General features: G+C 42.1%; 1 protein-coding gene across 2 annotated transcripts in view; it reads right to left on the bottom strand.

Moving 5' to 3' along the window:
- The window catches only part of DZIP1 (DAZ interacting zinc finger protein 1), a gene marked incomplete at its 5' end in the record, with an annotated part of 62,544 nt that extends 44,066 nt beyond the window's left edge, over positions 1-18,478 (bottom strand). For both annotated transcript variants that reach the window (XM_014590935.2, XM_014590936.2), the window contains 5 exon segments: positions 2,257-2,394; positions 6,698-6,859; positions 11,270-11,394; positions 14,437-14,521; positions 18,065-18,478. In XM_014590935.2, coding sequence (XP_014446421.1) covers positions 2,257-2,394; positions 6,698-6,859; positions 11,270-11,394; positions 14,437-14,521; positions 18,065-18,478 — 924 coding nt within the window.
- Between the last annotated feature and the right edge of the window lie 307 nt (positions 18,479-18,785).

Here is an 18,785-nt window from a genome sequence, read left to right as displayed (position 1 = left end):
CCGCAATCCCTTCTCCTCCACTCTCCTCTTGGGATCTTGGGCACGCACGCACACATGCCCGGCATGAGTTTTAAGCCACCGGGTCCGGGACACGAACCGCAGTTGACTACGTGGGAGTCCAGCGACATAGCCATTACGCTAACTGCTGGTTCCCATTTGCACCTGGTTTTAATCTTATACTGTAAGGTAGAGGTTGGCAAAGATTTTCTATGAAGGACTTAATATTAAATATTTTAGATTTTGGCTTGATCACAACTCTTCGTAGTGGAAGAATGGAATATTATAGATAAGATGTAAATGAACGAGTGTGGTTGTGCTCTGAAAACATTTTATTTGTGGCCAGCTTGTAGCCCTAGTGGATAGGGAGCCAGTTCCCACATAGCTGACTATGTGTGTTGAATCCTGGCCCCGGTGGTTTGAAAACCATGCCAGGTGCACGTGCTTGTGAATCCCAACAGTAGAGATTATGGCATAATGATCATGTCTCAATAACATGGGCTTTCTCCCTCTCTTACTTTCTGTATCTCTCTGGTAAGTGCATGTGCCCTATGGCAATTAAAAAATAAAAAAAAATATTATTTACAAAACTAACTGCTAGTTTGCAAACCTAAGAGGCCAAAAGGGAATACCAGGGTATCTGAGACCATAAGTCCTGAATTGATGACATAGCCCATAGAAAGGAAACAAACAGGAAGTAGTCCATATTTCAAAAACAGACTTTTTTTTTTAAGATGATACAGGCTTAATTTTTTCTTTCAATCTTGAATTTATAAACTCTTTATCTCTCATTTTTTTTTCTGTTTAAAAAAAAAAAATGACTGTTCCTAAACGATTATAACTAACTATCCAAGATGAGGATGATACTGGTTACAGAGGATCTCTTCCAGAGGATTGTAATCACATTTGACAAATGCAAAAGATCACTGGTTCACCAATGCAGCCATATACTTAAACTCCAAAAATAAGTGTAGTGTTTTGATATGCCCTTCTATGCTTTTGGAGAGTAGTCTACATCTGAGATAGAAAAAACTAAATACAATTCAAATCCTTACTATTGGTCATCAGAAAAGTCACGATACATTTTTGCATAGAAAAAAAGAAAAATACGTCCTGACTTTTCTAGGGACCCAATATATTATGGAGAAAATAATTCCACTCCTTGGTATTGATCCAAAGAACAGGAAAACACTCAATGGGAAAGACACTCGGACATCCATGTTTATTGCAGCATTATTTGCAATTGCTAAAACATGGAACTAACCTAAGTGTCCAAAAACTGATGACAAAGTTGAAACACTGTGACACATAAACACTATGGAATATTACTCAGCTATAAGGACCAAAGAGACCCTATTGTTTGATTCAAAGTGAATGAATATAGAAAACTTAATGTTAAGTGAAGTGAGCCAGACTTTGAAAGACTCACACTATATATCCCCATCAAATCTCTATTGAATGTCTGCACTCTATAGTAGAAATGGAAAGATGAAAAGAAATGGGAGTAGAACGGCTAAGTGTGGATACCATGAACTCTAAGGGAAGGAAGTAGATGGTAGAGAGTGTGTGGTGGAGGTGGGTGTGAGGTGCAAAGGGAGGAAACATTTAAAAGATTAAAAACATGTGAAGTTCTCTGTTGAAAATATATACATATAGTGTATATCATGATGGAGATTTATGTAAAATGTGAAATTAATCTGAAAATTAAAAAGGTATTAAAAACAATCAAATCAAACTGTGCCAACAGTTCCATATCCACAATCAACAAATACTGAATGCACACCTCATCCTCCTATACACTAGGCATGTTTTAGGAAACAAGAAAAAAAAAAGAATTCGTTATCTTCGTGGTCACTGAACAAGACAAGGATATTTCCTTTCTTTCTTTTGTTTCTTTTTCAGTTGCTAGAGGGTGCATGTATTGCCAGAAGGAGACAGAGAGACAGAGGAAGAGAGAGAGAAAGCACCTTCCAATGGGACATGGCCACACTATAATCCCTGCTCCTCTATTTCTTCACACTGTTGGTATTTTAGGCACACATACACATACACACACACATAGGTGTGGCATGGTTTTTAAAGACACCAGGACCTGGACGGGAAATGAGGTCAACCATGTGAAATCTGACTTTCCCTAACAACTAGACTACAGGGCCAGCCCAGAAAAAATATGTATTTTCTACAGATAATGACTACTGCAAATTACTTCACAGAGAAAAAGCGAGACATCGGCTGCAGTTATCTCCCACTTTTACATACCTGACTATCGAGAAGCTGCATCACATTCTGGAAATCCTGGGGATATGGAGGACGGTCTTCTTTAAACTCATGTGCATCTTTTAATGTGCCTATGTTGGACTTGATCTGCATATTGGACTTCTGGATTTCTGACAATTGCTATAAAATAAAATTCAGAAATCACCCGTACAGATTTTTTACTTTTGCAAGACTAAAACAACAGACTTGGAGAGCTATGTTTTTTGTTTTTGTTTTTGTTTTAGAGAGAGATTTTTGCTATAGGGCATGTGCACTCACCAGAGAGACAGAAAGACAGAAAGTGAGAAATCACACCCCAAAAGGGCTGGCCATGCTGCAATTCCTTCTCCTTCATTCTCCTTTTTGGATTTTGGGTACACATGCACATGCACCCAGCATTGAGTTTTAAGCTGCTGGGCCCAGGACTTGAACCACCCCGTTGGCCAAGTGAGAGTCCAGCAAAGTAACCATTACACCACCTGCTGGTCCTGGAAATCCTAATTTTCTAATCTTAGACAATGAGTCTTTAAAAATTAGACAAGTTGGGGCCAATAGAGGGCATGGTGGTCAGGGTACTGGACTTCCACGTGGCTGACTACAATTTGAGTCCTGGACCTGGCTTGTATTCTCACTTTCTCTCTCTCTCTCTGTGTGTCTCTCTCTGGTACATGTGTGTGCCCTGTAGCAAATTTAAAAATTACAATAACAAATACTACTGAATATATGGTTCTTTAAACAAAATAAAAATAAAAATTCAATGAGTATGTAATGGTTGCCAGGAACAGAATAACTGGGTGCTGCTGATTCTTAAATTAAGACAATTTAGTGAAAGCCTCTGCTGCCTGAGGACCATGTTGGTAAATCCACTAGGAATATAACATTTCAATCTTACCCTTTGCTTTTTAATGTTATTCCCAAAGTTACCCGCGGCAAAAAAACTAAGAAAATCACAGAAGGTAATAAGTTAACTTCAGAAACAAGAGGATAGGAAAGCATACTTCTCTACTCAGTGGTGGGGTGCTCACAGTGACTTCATTTCAAAGAGCCTGGCTTGTATTCTCACTTTCTCTCTCTCTCTCTGTGTGTCTCTCTCTGGTACATGTGTGTGCCCTGTAGCAAATTTAAAAATTACAATAACAAATACTACTGAATATATGGTTCTTTAAACAAAATAAAAATAAAAATTCAATGAGTATGTAATGGTTGCCAGGAACAGAATAACTGGGTGCTGCTGATTCTTAAATTAAGACAATTTAGTGAAAGCCTCTGCTGCCTGAGGACCATGTTGGTAAATCCACTAGGAATATAACATTTCAATCTTACCCTTTGCTTTTTAATGTTATTCCCAAAGTTACCCGCGGCAAAAAAACTAAGAAAATCACAGAAGGTAATAAGTTAACTTCAGAAACAAGAGGATAGGAAAGCATACTTCTCTACTCAGTGGTGGGGTGCTCACAGTGACTTCATTTCAAAGAGCACAGGATAGAAAAGCGGAAAAAAGACTACCTCGGCCAGGTGATCAAGGTCAACATGAACATCCACAAATCGTATAGACAGTATGAATCCTTGATACAATGTGATCAAAGTGGCATTCTATCTCCAAGGTCTTCTACCAAAAAAAAACTTACAAACTCAGACTCATCGTGAGAAATGTATCAGGTAAGTTCCAAGAGCAGAGCATCCTACAATGTTCCTGACCAGTACGCCTCAAAATTGTCAGGGCCGTCAAAAAGAAGTTTGAAAAACTGTTATAGACAAGAGGAGCCTACGGCAACATGACAACTAAATACCCAGGTGGTATCCCGGATAGGGTCCTGGAGCAGAAAAAGGACAGTAGGTAAAAGAGAAATCTGAAAAAAGTATGGACTCTAAAACTAATTATCCACAGTAGGTCGTTAATTCTAGCAAGTGCACCACGTTAGTGTAAGATGTCAATAACAGGGAGGCCCAGCCAAGGTGCCACATGCTGCTAAGACACCATGTTTTGCAGGCTGAGATCTGGTGGGAACCCTGGATTTGATTCCTGGTTCTATCTAAAGGCCAGGCAAGGTCTGCACCTGCAATCCCATACAATTGGGGAAGCTAAGACAGGAGGATCAGAAATAGAAAGACCTTGCCAATAAAAAAAGAAAAGAAAAAAAGAAAGACAAGTCATCAGTATTAGGAAAACCATGTGAAGGGTAGGGAAGGAGGGTTTATGTGGAACATTCTGTCCTACCAGCTCAATTTTTCTGTTAGTTAAAAACTATCCAGGGACCAGTAATAGTTCTGTCACTGGACTCCCACATTGTTAAGCACGGTTTGAATTCTGGATTTGGCAGCTTAAAAAAAAAAACTCACGCTGGGTGCGTGTGCACGTCCCCAAAATCCAGAGAGGAAAATAGAGGAGAAGAGATTGTGGCATGGCCATTCCCCTTGGAGGTGGGAGGAAGGGTGATTTCTCACTTTCTGTCTTTCTGGCAAGCACACATACCCTATAGCAAAAATCTCTTTCTGAACACAATAACAATAACAAAGTCTAATAATAACAGTAAATTGTTAAACTCTCCATGGCCAAAAAGACAAACAACTCAAAATGTCCATCAACTCGTGAGTGGACAAATGAAATCTGGTAGATCCATACAATGGAAGAAGTTGTCCCCCTCATCTGCAGTTTTGCCTTCTGCAGTTTTAGTTACCCACAGTTAACCATGGTCCAAAAATATTAAGGGGAAAGTTCTAGAATTAAACAGTTCATCACTTTAAATTGTGTGCTACTCTGAGTACACGATGAAATCTCAGGCCTCCCACTCCACCCCACCCGGGATGTGAATCACCCCTCCGTCCAGAGTCTCCACACTGTACACACTACCGGCTCATTAATGGGAAGCCTTCTTGGTTATAATGAAAAATCACAATGTAAAGAGGGTTCAATACTATTCAAGGTTTTAGGCTTCTACTGGGTATCTTGAAATGTATTCCTCACAGATACAGAGAGGCTACGGTATTATTCAGCATTAAAAATAATAAAGAACTTATATAAGCTACGATATGGAGGCATCTTGGGAACGTTAGGCCGAGGGAAAGAAGCTACTTAAAGAAGACCACATGGTATGATTCCATTTATATGGGCTATCCAGAATAAGCAAATCCATGGAGACAGAAAGACCAGTGCTAATGGGTCCGCGGTTTCTTCCTGCGGTGAAGATGCCCTAAGATGACTGTGATGACGGCTGTATAACTGTGACTGAGAACCAGGGCGTGGTATGCTTTCAGTGGTGAATTGTATGGTAAATGAACTAAATCTCAAAACACTGTTTCTTTCAAAAGTTAACAGTGGTAAAGCCGTGGGGAAAAGTCCTATTCCATAATTATCCTGTAGACAGGAACCACGTAGGGAACTGCCCACAAAGAACTGTAACTGGTACCATATCACCAGGGACAAAATGAGTGTGACGTTGATGGGGAAGACACAAGAAGCCAGTCTTAAATTGGCTGGTATGAATATCCCCTTCTGTTGGTCAAATGGACATTGAACATCATGCAATGATAGAGGTCACAAAAGACTGTTCTTTTGACTTTCTTAACCATTTACAAATTTAAAAGCCATTCTTAGCTCGTAGGAAGAAGAAAAAGAGGTGACATGCCAGATTTGGTACATGATCCAGAGTTTGCCAACCTTTATGCTAGAGTTTAAAGAGTTTTGGAGAAGGGCCTTAGCAGAATTCAAAAACACCTGTTTTCTTTTATAAAGCTGGTTGGCCCCTAGAGGGAGCTCAAGGATCTTCCCTCCACTCCCTTTTCCCCAAGGATGACTCGGACAAACCTGCCCAGTGAGCTCAGCATTCTTAGTGGGAAGACACTGACTAGCCACTTTGAGGAAGGATGACAATAAAGGTCACAGCCCAGGTAGGTGATCCTGTTTGTGACCAGGGCAGTATGACTTAGGGCTATTACAAGTGGAGACTCAGGTTCTTTTAGTTATAGACTACTTTCTTTAGAGACCTCGTCTTCCTCACCAGTCAGGCTGGAAGTGAGGAGGATGCCTGGCAAAAGTTCCTGTTTTTTTTTTTTTTTTTTTCCTGGGTTTTCTTCCTTTTCCTAAGTTCGTGATCTGCAGCAACCTTTCCAACCACGACAGTGGAAAGTTCAAAACTCAGGGAGAGGTTTATTGTTTCAGGCTACTTAAACAACGTAACCAGATAAAGAAAGAGAGGCCTTCTTCTATGACCTGAACAAATGCACCTCACAGTGTTCTACAATGGGGTTTGGGACTAAAGCATTCATTCTCAACAAAATGATTTCTCCTGCTTACTCTGCCTTCTGTATGTCTCAAGATTCTCAAGGAGAAGTGTCTACACCAGGGCCTGGTAGAGTAACTTCCAGATCCCTTGGCAATAATGTCATTTTAACACCATCTCTCAAGGCAACCCATATGATGAGAATTTTTGGGTTTAATACTTACATATTCTAAGGATGAATTCTTGGAAGTTAATTCTTTAAACTCCTTCATAAACATCTCCTTGACTTTTTCCATTTCATCAACTAGCTTCTCCTTTTCTTCTTCCTTCCATCTATCAAATGACTTCAGAAATTCTTCCTCTTTTGTTTTCTGCAGTTCATATTCCTGAAACGATTTTAATACATGGCTTTCAAAGTACTGGTATTAAGCAAATATGCAGAATTTAGAATAAATGGTCATGGCTTTACTTCGGCCATGTTAGCTGATATTGCTTCTTTCACCTAGGCCTGTGAGTAGCTCTTCGTATTATGGCAGGGGGGGGGGGGATGATTTTTCTAAGCTAACGGTGGCATCCCTTGAAATAGCAACCCAGGCCCAACGGCAGTAGTGCAGGTGGTATGAGCCTCTGCACAGTACTGGGGCCATGTCCAGGCCTGGACTGACCCAAACGTGCTGGCCATACTGTGCTCACTGCTGTGATCCTGAGGGCTGGCAGGTTGGGAGGAGGATCACAGCAATGCAAGACCCTGCAAAGCAAAGGGCACTCTGTTGCTAAAAGAAACAAATGTTCCTGGCAACCATTACATACAAAGTCATAATGCATCTTTGCATAGAAAAAAATAGGTCATGATTTTTTTGACAACTTAATAGACATGTTACTGTTGCAACACAGAGACCCAAAGCCTCCAGCTTTTTGCATCCTTGTGAACATGTAGAAGACATGCCCAAATACGTCAAATGTACGAATGCTTTGAAAGAAAAATTCTGAGGGGTAGAAAAAAATCTTTCTTGGCACTGTAGGAATTTAGCTTCATCTCCCACAAAATCCCACCAATTCAGATTAATTTGATCTACATTCAAGGTCTAATCCGGCAACACTTGCTGTCTTTATTATTATTTTTTTAAATGTAAAGTGGAGACTTGAACAACACAATAAACCAAGTAAATCTAACAACACTGTAGTCAGCAATGGCAGAGCATATGTTTTTCTTAAATGCACAATGAACATTCACCAGGAAAGACTATATATCGAGTTGTCAAATGTTCCTCAAATTTACAAAAATAGAAATCATGTAATTTTGTCATAGAAGGAATAAGTGAATAAACTAAAAAGAGAACAAAACAGAATTATCCAGTAATTCTACTGGTAGGTATAAGCACAAGAGAAATGAAAACATGTTCTCAAAAAATCTTGCACACATGGGTTGGCTCCATGGCATGGTGGGTTAGGCAGCCAGAACCCATTTGGATGAATGTGTGGTTAGAGTTTCAGAGCCAGAGGCTTGAGAAACATGCCAAGTCTTTGCGTGTGTGTGCCCAAAATCCCCAAAGGAGGAGAGATGAAGGAGAAAAGTTTGTGGCTTAACTATTTCCCATGGGGGATGCTTTCTCTTCTCTGTTTCTGTCTCTGATGATGAGTGCATGTACCCTCTAGCAAAAAACACACACAAAAGAACCTTAAAAAATGTGCACATGTATACTGTATCCGTATTATTCATTACAGCCAAAAGGTGAAAACAGTCTAAATGCTCATCAGTGTATGAATAGATAAACAAACTGTGGTACATACATACAAGAGATTACTCAGCAGTAAGAATGAAAAGAAGCAGGGATACATGTTACAACTTCAATGAACCTCAAGACCTTATATTAATTGAAAGAAGTCAGACACAAAAGGTCGCACTTATATGACTGCTTTGGTATGAGGTATGCAGAACAAACAAATTCGTAGAGACAGAAGAAAGATTTGTGGTTCTCAGGGGGTGCAGGTAGGGAGTGATTACTTAATAGGTACAGGATGTTTTTCTGGAGTATTGAAAACATTTTTAAAGTAGAGAATTGGTTTACAACATTGTGAATACACTCAATGCCACTGAATTGTATGCTTAAAAAGTGGTCAATTGTGTCCCAAAGAGATATCTGTCCACCCGTGTTCAGAGCGGCGTCACTCACAATAACCATGCAGTGGAAGGAACATAAGTGTTCAAGGATAAATGGATAAACAAAATGTGGAATGCGGTATACACACGCAATCAAATATTGTTCAGTCTTAAAAAGAAAAGAAATTCTGACATGTGCTATAACATGAATATACCAGAGGGCATTATCTTCTGTGAAATGACTCAGTTATAGACTCAGCAGGTGGCATAGTGGTTAAGGCGCTGGACTCCCACATGGCCAACCACAGTTTGAGTCTTGGACCTGGTGGTTTAAAACTCATGTTGGGTGCATGTGTGCCCAAAATCCCAAGAGGAAAATGGAGGAGAAGGGATTATGACATGGCTATCCTTGCTAAGGGGTGATTTCTCACTTTCTCTCTGTCTCTCAGGTGAACACACATGCTCTATAGCAAAAATCTCTCTAAAAACATTTTCAGTTACATAAAGACAAAAACTCTGATTCTAACTTATATGAAATCTCTAGAGTAGTCAAAGTCATAGAAACAGAAAGTAGAAGGGCTGGACCGCAGTGCTGTGATAAATCATGTCACCCTGTGAAGCTGACCCGAATGGGAAGGTTCCAGTTTCTCGGCTGGGGGCTTCCCTGAGTGTGCCGGCAGGCACGTCCGCATGATCCAGGGCTGCCTGAGGCTAGGGTGGATCACAGTGTCAGGACCCTACTGGAGGTATCTGTTTCACTCTCTCGCTCTCTTTCACTCATGGAAATAAATAATTTTTTAAAAGAAGGACTCATAATTACATTACTGGATGTGTTCTGAAGTATAAATAAAATACATTGTAAAGTTAAAAAAAAAAAAAGGAAAAAGAGGGACCTGCAGTTGTGGTAATGGTTATGTTGCTGGACTCCCACGCAGTTGACCGTGGCTCAAGTCCCAGACTCAGTGGCTTAAACTCACAACAGGCACGTGTGCATGTGTGCCCAAGCCACGGAGAGAAGAATGGAAGGGACTGCGGTGCGGCCATCCCCCCTGGGGGAGTGACTTCTCACTTTCTGTCTCTCTCTGTCTTTCTGGCGAGTGCATGCGTCCTATAGAAAAACCTCTCAAAAAAAAAATAAAAAATAAATAAATGGTGGCACGATGGCTAAGGTGGCTGGAACCCACATGTTTAACTGTGTAGTGGAAGTCTTCGACCTGGTGCTTTTTTTTTTTTTTGGAGAGGTTTTCGCTATAGGGCACGTGCACTCACCAGAAAAACAGAGAGAGACAGAGAGATAGAAAGCGAGAAATCACCCCCCAGAGGGGATGGTCATGCCGCAATCCCTTATCCTCCATTCTCCTCTCGGGAACTTGGGCACGCACGCACACGCGCCCAGCGTGAGTTTTAAGCCACTGGGTCCGGGACGCGAACCGCGGTTGACTACGTGGGAGTCCATAGCCATTACGCTAACTGTTGTCTCCCTGGACCTGGTGCTTATAAAAAAACACCAGGTGCATGTGTGTACCCAAAATCCTGAAAGGAGAAATGGAGGAGGAGGAATTGTGGCACGGCTGTTCCCCACAGGAGTACTTCCTCACTTCCCTTCTGTCTCTGTCTCTCTCCAGTGGGCACATGTGCTCTCTAGCAAAATTAAGTTAAAAAAACAAAACAAAACAAAACAAAAAACTGACACTAGTGTATTTTATGTTACATGAATTTTTACCGTAATTTTTTTTAAAAAGAGAGCTCATCTGGAAGACAGAGGGCTCCATCACCTTATCAATGAAACGACTTGCTATTTTCCCTAAGAAGTTGTACTTCCTATCCCCATGGCAGGAACAAAGAAGAACTAAGCATATCACATCATCCTGGCAGTGATAAGGAAAAAAAATGCTCTTTTAAGATACTGTTCTGTCCACGAAGTGCACAGAGGTCAATCCTCTGGAAAATCCACGATGGCATTCTTTGTACCCACTGTGACCCACAGCATACGCATTCTGACCCACAGCTGTCAGACTATCACATCTCAGTCCTCTTTCCTACTGAAACCCTTCAGTGCCCTTGAGTAACTTTGAACAAGACATTCCAGCCACCCTTGACCCATGGGTCACAGAGATGGGGAGGAAGAAGAAAAAGAACAGATCTGGTACATGAGAGAGACTCAACCCACCACTGGTGGTTTTAAATATGGAAGAAGGGAGCCATGAGTCTTTGTGAGTAGCCTCACAAAGAGATTAGCAGCAGTGCTCATCCAACAGCCAGCAAGAAAGTGGGGACCTCAATCCTATAACTGTGAGAAACTAAATTCTGCCTACAGTCCAAATAAGCAGGAATATTTTCTGTTTTGGCCTCCCATCACGAACATGGCCCTACAGCATCATGAGTTTAGCCCAGTGAGACTCATGTCAGATATCTGAAAGAAATGTAATAGTCAATGAAAAACGTGGTTTGTTTTAAACATGAATAGGCATCAATTGTATGTTATGTGAATTTCACCTAAAAAAGCTTCAAAAAACAGAGAACTATTGATCTACTTCCAGTGATTTGATTTGCAGTAAGATATTGAAGAGTAGACTGGGAGAACGAAATACTAATGATTCCTCTGTTCCTCTGCTTATTAGAATCCAAGGCACAACTGAATGACAAACAGCAGGTTGTATGTAAAATACCATTGTTTCTGAACCTCGTACCGTACCTTTGAGAATCTGACCGCATGGGCATGCTGTGCCGCCTCCAACTGAGACTTGGTGAGTTGCAGCTGTTCCTTCAACATGTCGATCTCACTCTGGAGTTTATCCGTCTGTGCTTGTTTCTTATACTCTGTTGCAACAGAAAATCTTGTTATAACTTGCTGTCTCTTATGGAATGCCTCAAACTTAAGGGGTAGGGTCTATTGATAAGACAGAGGGAACAGCTCTTACTTGGGACACAATTATTTGCTGTTCATGCCACAGGAGCCAATTGTTGCTCTTTAGTGTTTATTTGGAATAAGACTTGGTATTATTGGGCACCAAATTATTCTAAGCACTCTTTTACCCGCTGTGTTGAGACAAAGCGAGAGCCCTGATTTGGGGACAATGATGGCGACAAGGAATCATTCAAGTTGTTGTGAGCTAGTGGCACACTAGCATCTGAGAGATGCCTGTTTCAATTAGAAAGGGGAAGCAATGGCTTCCAGTGCAGATACCGCCATATTGACATTTCTATGGTCGTCCTGGCCCCCACAGAACTTTCCTGAGAACCCCATGGGAACTAATACATACTGGCAATATCGGCATTCAAATGCAAACTCTGGCCACCCCCTGTCAACTGGGACAAAGCGAGGTACTGAAAAGTTGTAAAAAGAAGCAACAAGTGAAGGGAAGAATACTTATGTACATGTACTTACATGCAGATGTACACATGACTGAATGGATATACATGTGTCTGTGAGTGTAGACATGAAAGGTATGGAAACCAAAGTAGAAAGTCAGAATCTCAAAGATGACCTGAAGAAATAATACTCATTTCAGAGACTGAAATCCTCTCTGAAACGAGTATGAGACAGAATAAGATACTGAAACAGAAGAGAAAGAAGGTCAGTTTCATGCTGAAGAATGCTAGATTAAAATATTTCATCTTTCCAATATATTGCTAGGTTGTATCAACGATCCATGGCTTATAGGAGCTTTATATGGTTTGTTTTGTTTTTACAAAGCTTAGCTATTTCCTTAAAACATCTATTCCTGAAATGGGCAGAAGTAAAAACAGGCCCCAAGAGGAAAGCAACGCAGAATCCAGCTAAGTACATATGTTAAGATACTAAAACATTTAAGATCAGAATGAGACTTTTTGGGGGGGTTATTGTGGCTACCTGCAGAAAGCTTTGGTCTGCTTGTGGAGACAGAAACCTAATATTCTTAGCTTTTGAAAATATTTAAGTGGTAGGAATCTGGTTCCTTTGTAAGCCATGGAATGTTCTCCTTCTCTTGCATTTTCATTTCTGTCTATATTCTGGTTGGCACCTACCAGCACCAAACACACCTAGAACTTCCCACAGCAAACTAAATGAGATTTTTTCCCATGGTCCCACATTTCTGTCCAGGTGATGCCTCGCGTCTCTTCTCTCCTTCCCAGCAAACGTTATGGAAATCTATGTCTGTGATAGATAAGATCCCTCCCCTTGTGATTCTCAGTTCTCACGCAGATGGAGATTTTGTCCCCATTAATCCACTGAAGTGGCTGGCAAGGTCACCGACAACTGTCTTGACCACACTTAGTTCTCAGTCTTCATCTTACTCCATGCCTCAGGAACATTATTTATTTATTTATCGAGAGAGAATTATGCTACACGGTGCGTGTGATCACCAGAGAGACAAAGCGAGACAGAAAGTGGAAATTACCCACCGCCCCCGCCCCTGAGGGGATGGCCACACTGCAATCCCTTCTTCTCTGTTCTCTCAGGATCTTGGGTACTCATGCACACGTGCCCAGTGGGTGTTAAGTTGCTGGGTCTGGAATTGGAACAGTAGTCAATTATGTGGGAATCCAGCCACGTAACCAGTACACCACCTGCTGGTCCCTCAGGAACATTTAATACAATTGACCACTACCTCTGTCTTGAATACCTTTCCCTTGGCTTCCATGACAACAAATCTTTCCACTGTCTCTCCTGCCTTGCTAGCTGCTATTTTTCATTCTCCTGCATTGCTTGCCCTGAGCTCCTAGCATTGGGACAGCTTGGGGCTGACCTTGGCCATTCTTCTCTGTATAGATGACCTCAGCCAGTCCAGTTCTACTCCCCTGATTCCCTGATTTCTCTCAGCCTGGTTCTCCATCTCAAACTCACCTCCAGCACCCCACCTGCACACCTACTGGATGTGCGATGTTCATGTACCCATTGCCACACTCCTTTCAATGACTTCCCAGCCCTTCATCACAGTAACCATCACTGTTGTTCACCCAAACATTGGGATAAAAAACCCAGGATCATCTTTGCTTCATCTCTTGCTCTCACTCTGAGTCTTATTTTTGTGGATTCTGTCCATAAAAGACATGTCCAACACATGTCTTTTCCGCCTCTATCTCTCCATAGTCCTAGACCTTAGACCAAGCTACCATCTTATCTCACCTAGGCTGCTGCTGCAGCCTCTTCTTCCTCCACCTGTTTCCATTATGGCCCCTGTAGTCTATTCTCCATCCACAGCTAGAGGGGATGTTTTAAGGAACAAATTAGATTATGTCCTCCCCTACTTAACCTTTCCCTGTGGTTTCCCATTACACTGTAGAAATACCCACCTTTCTGCAGAGAGCCTTCAAAGCCTCCTCTGACCTGGCTCCACCTCTCCAGCCACACACTACCTTGCTCAGGCTACTCCATCAGCTTCCTCTCTGCTCCTCAAACAAGTCACCCTGCTCCCCCTCACCCCTTAGAATTAGGCTCCCTCTGCCCGAGATACCCTTTTCTGAGATTTTCACCAGGCTGCAACCTCCTCGTCTTTCTGGTCTCTGATTTGATATGGCCTTCTCAGGGAGGCTAGGGCTGATCACCTGGAGTCACTCTCCATCTCATCCTCCCAGTATGTCATCTTCATCACATTTGCCACCATTTGAAAAAAGTTCTCATTTATTTGTTTGTCTCCTCGGCTGCTCCATGAGAATGTGAGACTCAGAAGAGCAGGACTTATCTGTCTTGCTTATAGCTGTATGCCCATCAACAAGGACGCCACCTGCACATAGTAGGTGCTCGGTATTTACTTATTCGATCAGTGCCAACTGTGATATTTTCCTTTAAAGGACTGAGAAATGCACTGGACCATGTCTCCTTGAAAAAATAGAGGGGAGCAGAAAGCAGATAGCTCTGCAACAAAGCTTGTGACTTACCCAGGTGAGAATCTTCAGGGTGGCGGCGTTGAATGTGACTTTGTAGAAAAGCTTGGTTCATAAAGGCCTTGTCACAAAAATGGCACTGAAAAGGAAAGAGCAGCAAATTCAAGTGTCATTGTCAAGTGTCCTCCCACCGAAATGAGTGTCTCCCCACCTAAAAATCTAGGTACCTACAGCACTACCTCCTGGGGGCTTTCTCTGAGAGATGACTTACTTCTTGGCAAGTACGTTAACACGTGAAAGTTAATGCCTCAATACAACAGCTGACCAACCATTTGTTGACTTTCCTCCAGTACTACACATGAGAACACGACGGAAAAGATAAACATAATAGCAGGACATGCTTCTCAAAGTGAACACGGGTGTGAATATCATCTCTTGACAGTTCCAAGTAGCCCTTCTGGTGCTTTCTGGAAATCCTGATGTTGCTCTCCTTAGATGGGTGGCTCCCACCCTGTTACCAACTGGCTTGTGTCACTCCAGCTACACTGGTCTTCCTTCTGGTCCTCAAGCATGCCAGCCTCAGCCTTTGCACTGGTTATTCCCTCTGCCTGATCTTCCCGAGGCCTTCCCATGGCTGGTGCCCTCTTGACATCGAAGATGTCATTCATTGAGCATCTTTCCACATGGCAGATGCCAGGCCATCCTCATTACGGTTTTCCCTGATGAGCCTATTGTCAGTCACTGTCACATCACATTGTCTTATTTCTATCACTGTCAATGTCATCAGTTAATATTTTCTCATATTTATTTACTTATTTATTTAAATGGAAGCAATTGGGTCATATTTAGATCCTAATTTGAACAAGCAAACTTAAAGAGCAAGTCAGACAGTGGATGACATGCGAATACTGACTGGATATCTGACATATAGGAATTATTCATTATTATTTTTGGTGTGATAATAGTAATTTGGCTATGTTCTTTTAAGAGTTATTTATCTTTTAGCAATACCTACTGAAATATTTATGAATGACACAATAAAAATAATCCAGTCAGGGAGCCGAGAGTATAAGTAAAACAAGCTTGGCCATGAGTTGACAATTTTTGAAGCTCAGTGATGGGTCCACTAAGGGCTTATTATGTCATTCTTTTATGTAGTTTGATGTTTTCCACACTGAAAACTTAAAAATAAAAAGACCTTTAGCTTCGAATGAAGTGAATGGTAAAGGTTATAATTTACATTTAAAAGCTTTTAATTATTATGTAATAATTGTACCTAATTTTGAGATACAATGTGATTTCTCAGTAGAAATATACAGTGTGTATTGATTAAGCCAAGTAAGGAATACACTCATCGTTTCAGCCATGTGTCATTACTTTAGGCTGGGAACATTAAACATCTTTTTAATGTTTTGCTAGATGACTAGCAAAGCTAGATTATAATAAACTTTTGGAAAATGTTTCGATAGAACCCATTCTAGTCATTGTACAAGGGAAAAAGCCATCAAAGTACTACTTATAAATATTTAACTTAAACTGGCACTTATGAAACAAGTAAGTGATGAGTGACCTCAAATAACATTTAAAGATTATATTTCAGGCTTGCCTACTCAAAGTTCAACACTAAGCCTTTTTAGCAGTATTCTTTCCTAACTAGTAAACTAGCTTACACATTGAGGGAGATCTTCAAAAAGTTAGTAAAAAAATGCTTATTATGAAAAAATAATGTATGGGGAACCAGCAGTTAGCGTAATGGCTATGTCGCTGGACTCCCACGTAGTCGACCGCGGTTCGTGTCCCGGACCCGGTGGCTTAAAACTCACGCCGGGCGCGTGTGCGTGCGTACCCAAGATCCCGAGAGGAGAACGGAGGAGAAGGGATTGCGGCGTGACCATCCCCCCTGGGGGGTGATTTCTCGCTTTCTGTCTCTATGTCTCTCTCTGTCTGTCTGGCGAGCACACGCGCCCTACAGTGAAAATCTCTCCAAAAAAAAAAAAATAATAATAATGTATGGACTTCAAACTTTTTTTTGCACCAAAGTAAGCTTGTACTTTAATTCCATTGTTTCACACACTTTCTGAAGCCCTCTAGAACATTTCTTTCAGTGTCCCTTTTGGGTCAGTCCTAAGAAATACTAACAGTACCATTTCCTCTGCCCTACAGAGTTTCCAGCGTTCACATGATTCAGCTCCACCATGTCTAAGTCCACGGAAGCCTTTGAAGCCATGCTTAGACAAAATGACTGGAAAGCAGGAGTGTGAAATCAGTCTTGTGAATCTTACTTCAATCTTTATCAAACATTATTTAAACCTTTTACACTCCAACCAATTGATGAATTAGATACACATTTGTGCCTGCAGGTGGCATGGTGGTTAATGAGTTGGATTCCCATATGACCCACCATGATATGGGTCATGGACCTAGACCTGGAAGATTAAGAATCACACCAGGCATGTATGTGTGTGTGTGTGTGTGTGTGTGTTCAAAATCCCAGGAGAAGAACAGAGGAGAAGAGACTGTGACATAGTCATATAGTCATTCCATCCCCTTGGGAGTGATTTCTCACTTTCCCTCTTCCTGTATCTTTCTGGAGAGCACACATACCCTATGACAAAAACCTAAAAAAAAAAAAAAGCAAGGCAAAAAATTAATTCATAAAAATTTGAAAAGGAAGGATATACATTAATTTCTCAAAAGTTGCAATATTTATCTTGGACTCAGTGTTGAAATCATAACCATTGGAGATTAAGACCAGAGAAACAAAAATGTTTAATTCTTTAAGTACTATTTTTATATAGATAGATGTTCTTGTTTTTAGAAAATTACATACTGAAATACTTAGGAGTGTGCAGCTCATTGTGAAATGGTTCAAAAGTGGTAACAATATATATTAAGGCAGAGGAAATTAGAACAATGTGGCAAATACTAATAACTGGTGAAGGGGACACAGGTGATGTTGTGGATAAGGCGCTGGACACCCACGTGAAAGAACAAGGTCTGAGTCCCAGACTATCGGCTTGAAACTTGCACTGGATGTGTTTGTGTTTGTGTGTGCATGTGTGTGTGCCCAAAATCCTGAGAGGAGAATGCAGAAGGGACTGCAGCATAGCCATCCCTCCTTGGGGGTGATTTATTACTTTCTGTGTCTGTCTGTTTCTCTGGAGAACGCATGTGCCCTGTAACAAGTCACTCAAAAAAAAAAAAATAAATTGGTGGATCTAAAAAAAGGTTACATGAAAATATTTTGTTCATGAAACATTTTTTTTCAGTTAGAGAACATGTAAAAATTTTTAAAATGAGAAAAAATAAATAGCAATGTAATCATTCCAAATCATTTGGGGGATTGACCTCGACAGCTATTTTGCATATGGGTGATTTTTCATGACATTGAGTAGGAGGAGAAAATAAATTTCAACAGCCAGTATTTAGATGCCTTTCATAAAGTTCTGCAGACAACACTGGTTGTTTAATTATTAACCCTTTGGTTGTCTGCATAAGGCAATGAACCATGCCATCTACTGGTCAACAGGCCTGTTTTTGCTAAGATACACTTCGGTTCACTGTTCCTTCTCAAGTTATGTACAAATCTTTCAAACCCAAGAGTGGTGAGAGAGGAAAGGCCTCTGACATGGGACCAGAGCTGTGTTATTAGGTAAGTTGCGGCCACAGTGCAGTCGCCCACCTGGTAATAGCTGGCTTTGGCCTCGATCATGAGCTGCTGGGTGGAGATCATCTTCTTCCTGCGCTTGCACTCTTCCTTGAGGAGCTTGATCTCCCCCGCCTGCTTGGTGAGCATCTTCTTGCTCTGCTCGCAGTCGCTCAGGCTCAGGCGCAGCCGCTCCTCCAGGGAGTGCAGCTGCGAGGTGAGGAACTCCTGCGAGTGTAGCAGGTACTCAATGGTGAGCTGCGCCAGGCGGATGAGCTTCAGCAGCACCGGGTCCACCCCCGACTGGCAGTGCGGGCACTTCTCATCCTCCAGCTTGCAGAAGGTGATGTTCATGATGTTCTCCTGCAGTGTCAGCACGTCCACGGCTCCCGCCACCTTGTCCACGTCGATGGCGCTCAGCCGCCGCCAGTCCAAACTCTCCAGCCGCGGGCGGAGAAGGGTAGGGGGCCCGAGGCCGCGCTCGGGGGCACACAAGCCATGGGGGCCGCGCCCGCTGCGGCATTGGCCACAGGGACATCGGGACCCTCCGGGCCACTGGCCAGCGGGTAGTAGACGTGCTTCTGGAAGGGCTGAGGGAAGAGGAGACAGTGCGGCGGGAGGTGGGATGGGGCGTGCAGCCGGGGGTCATCCCGTGCATCCCGGCCGCCCGCATCCCGGCATCCCGAGCCTCTCGCCTCTTACCATGCTTGCAATCCAATGGGCGCCTCAGCTCGCATCAGAGGAGCCGGCGCTCTCC

This window comes from Tupaia chinensis, unplaced genomic scaffold (genome assembly GCF_000334495.1).
Source record: "Tupaia chinensis unplaced genomic scaffold, TupChi_1.0 Scaffold000503_1, whole genome shotgun sequence".
Classification (NCBI taxonomy): domain Eukaryota; kingdom Metazoa; phylum Chordata; class Mammalia; order Scandentia; family Tupaiidae; genus Tupaia; species Tupaia belangeri.
The sequence above is the reverse complement of the archived record's forward strand: the minus strand, read 5'-3'. Positions and strand labels throughout refer to the sequence as shown.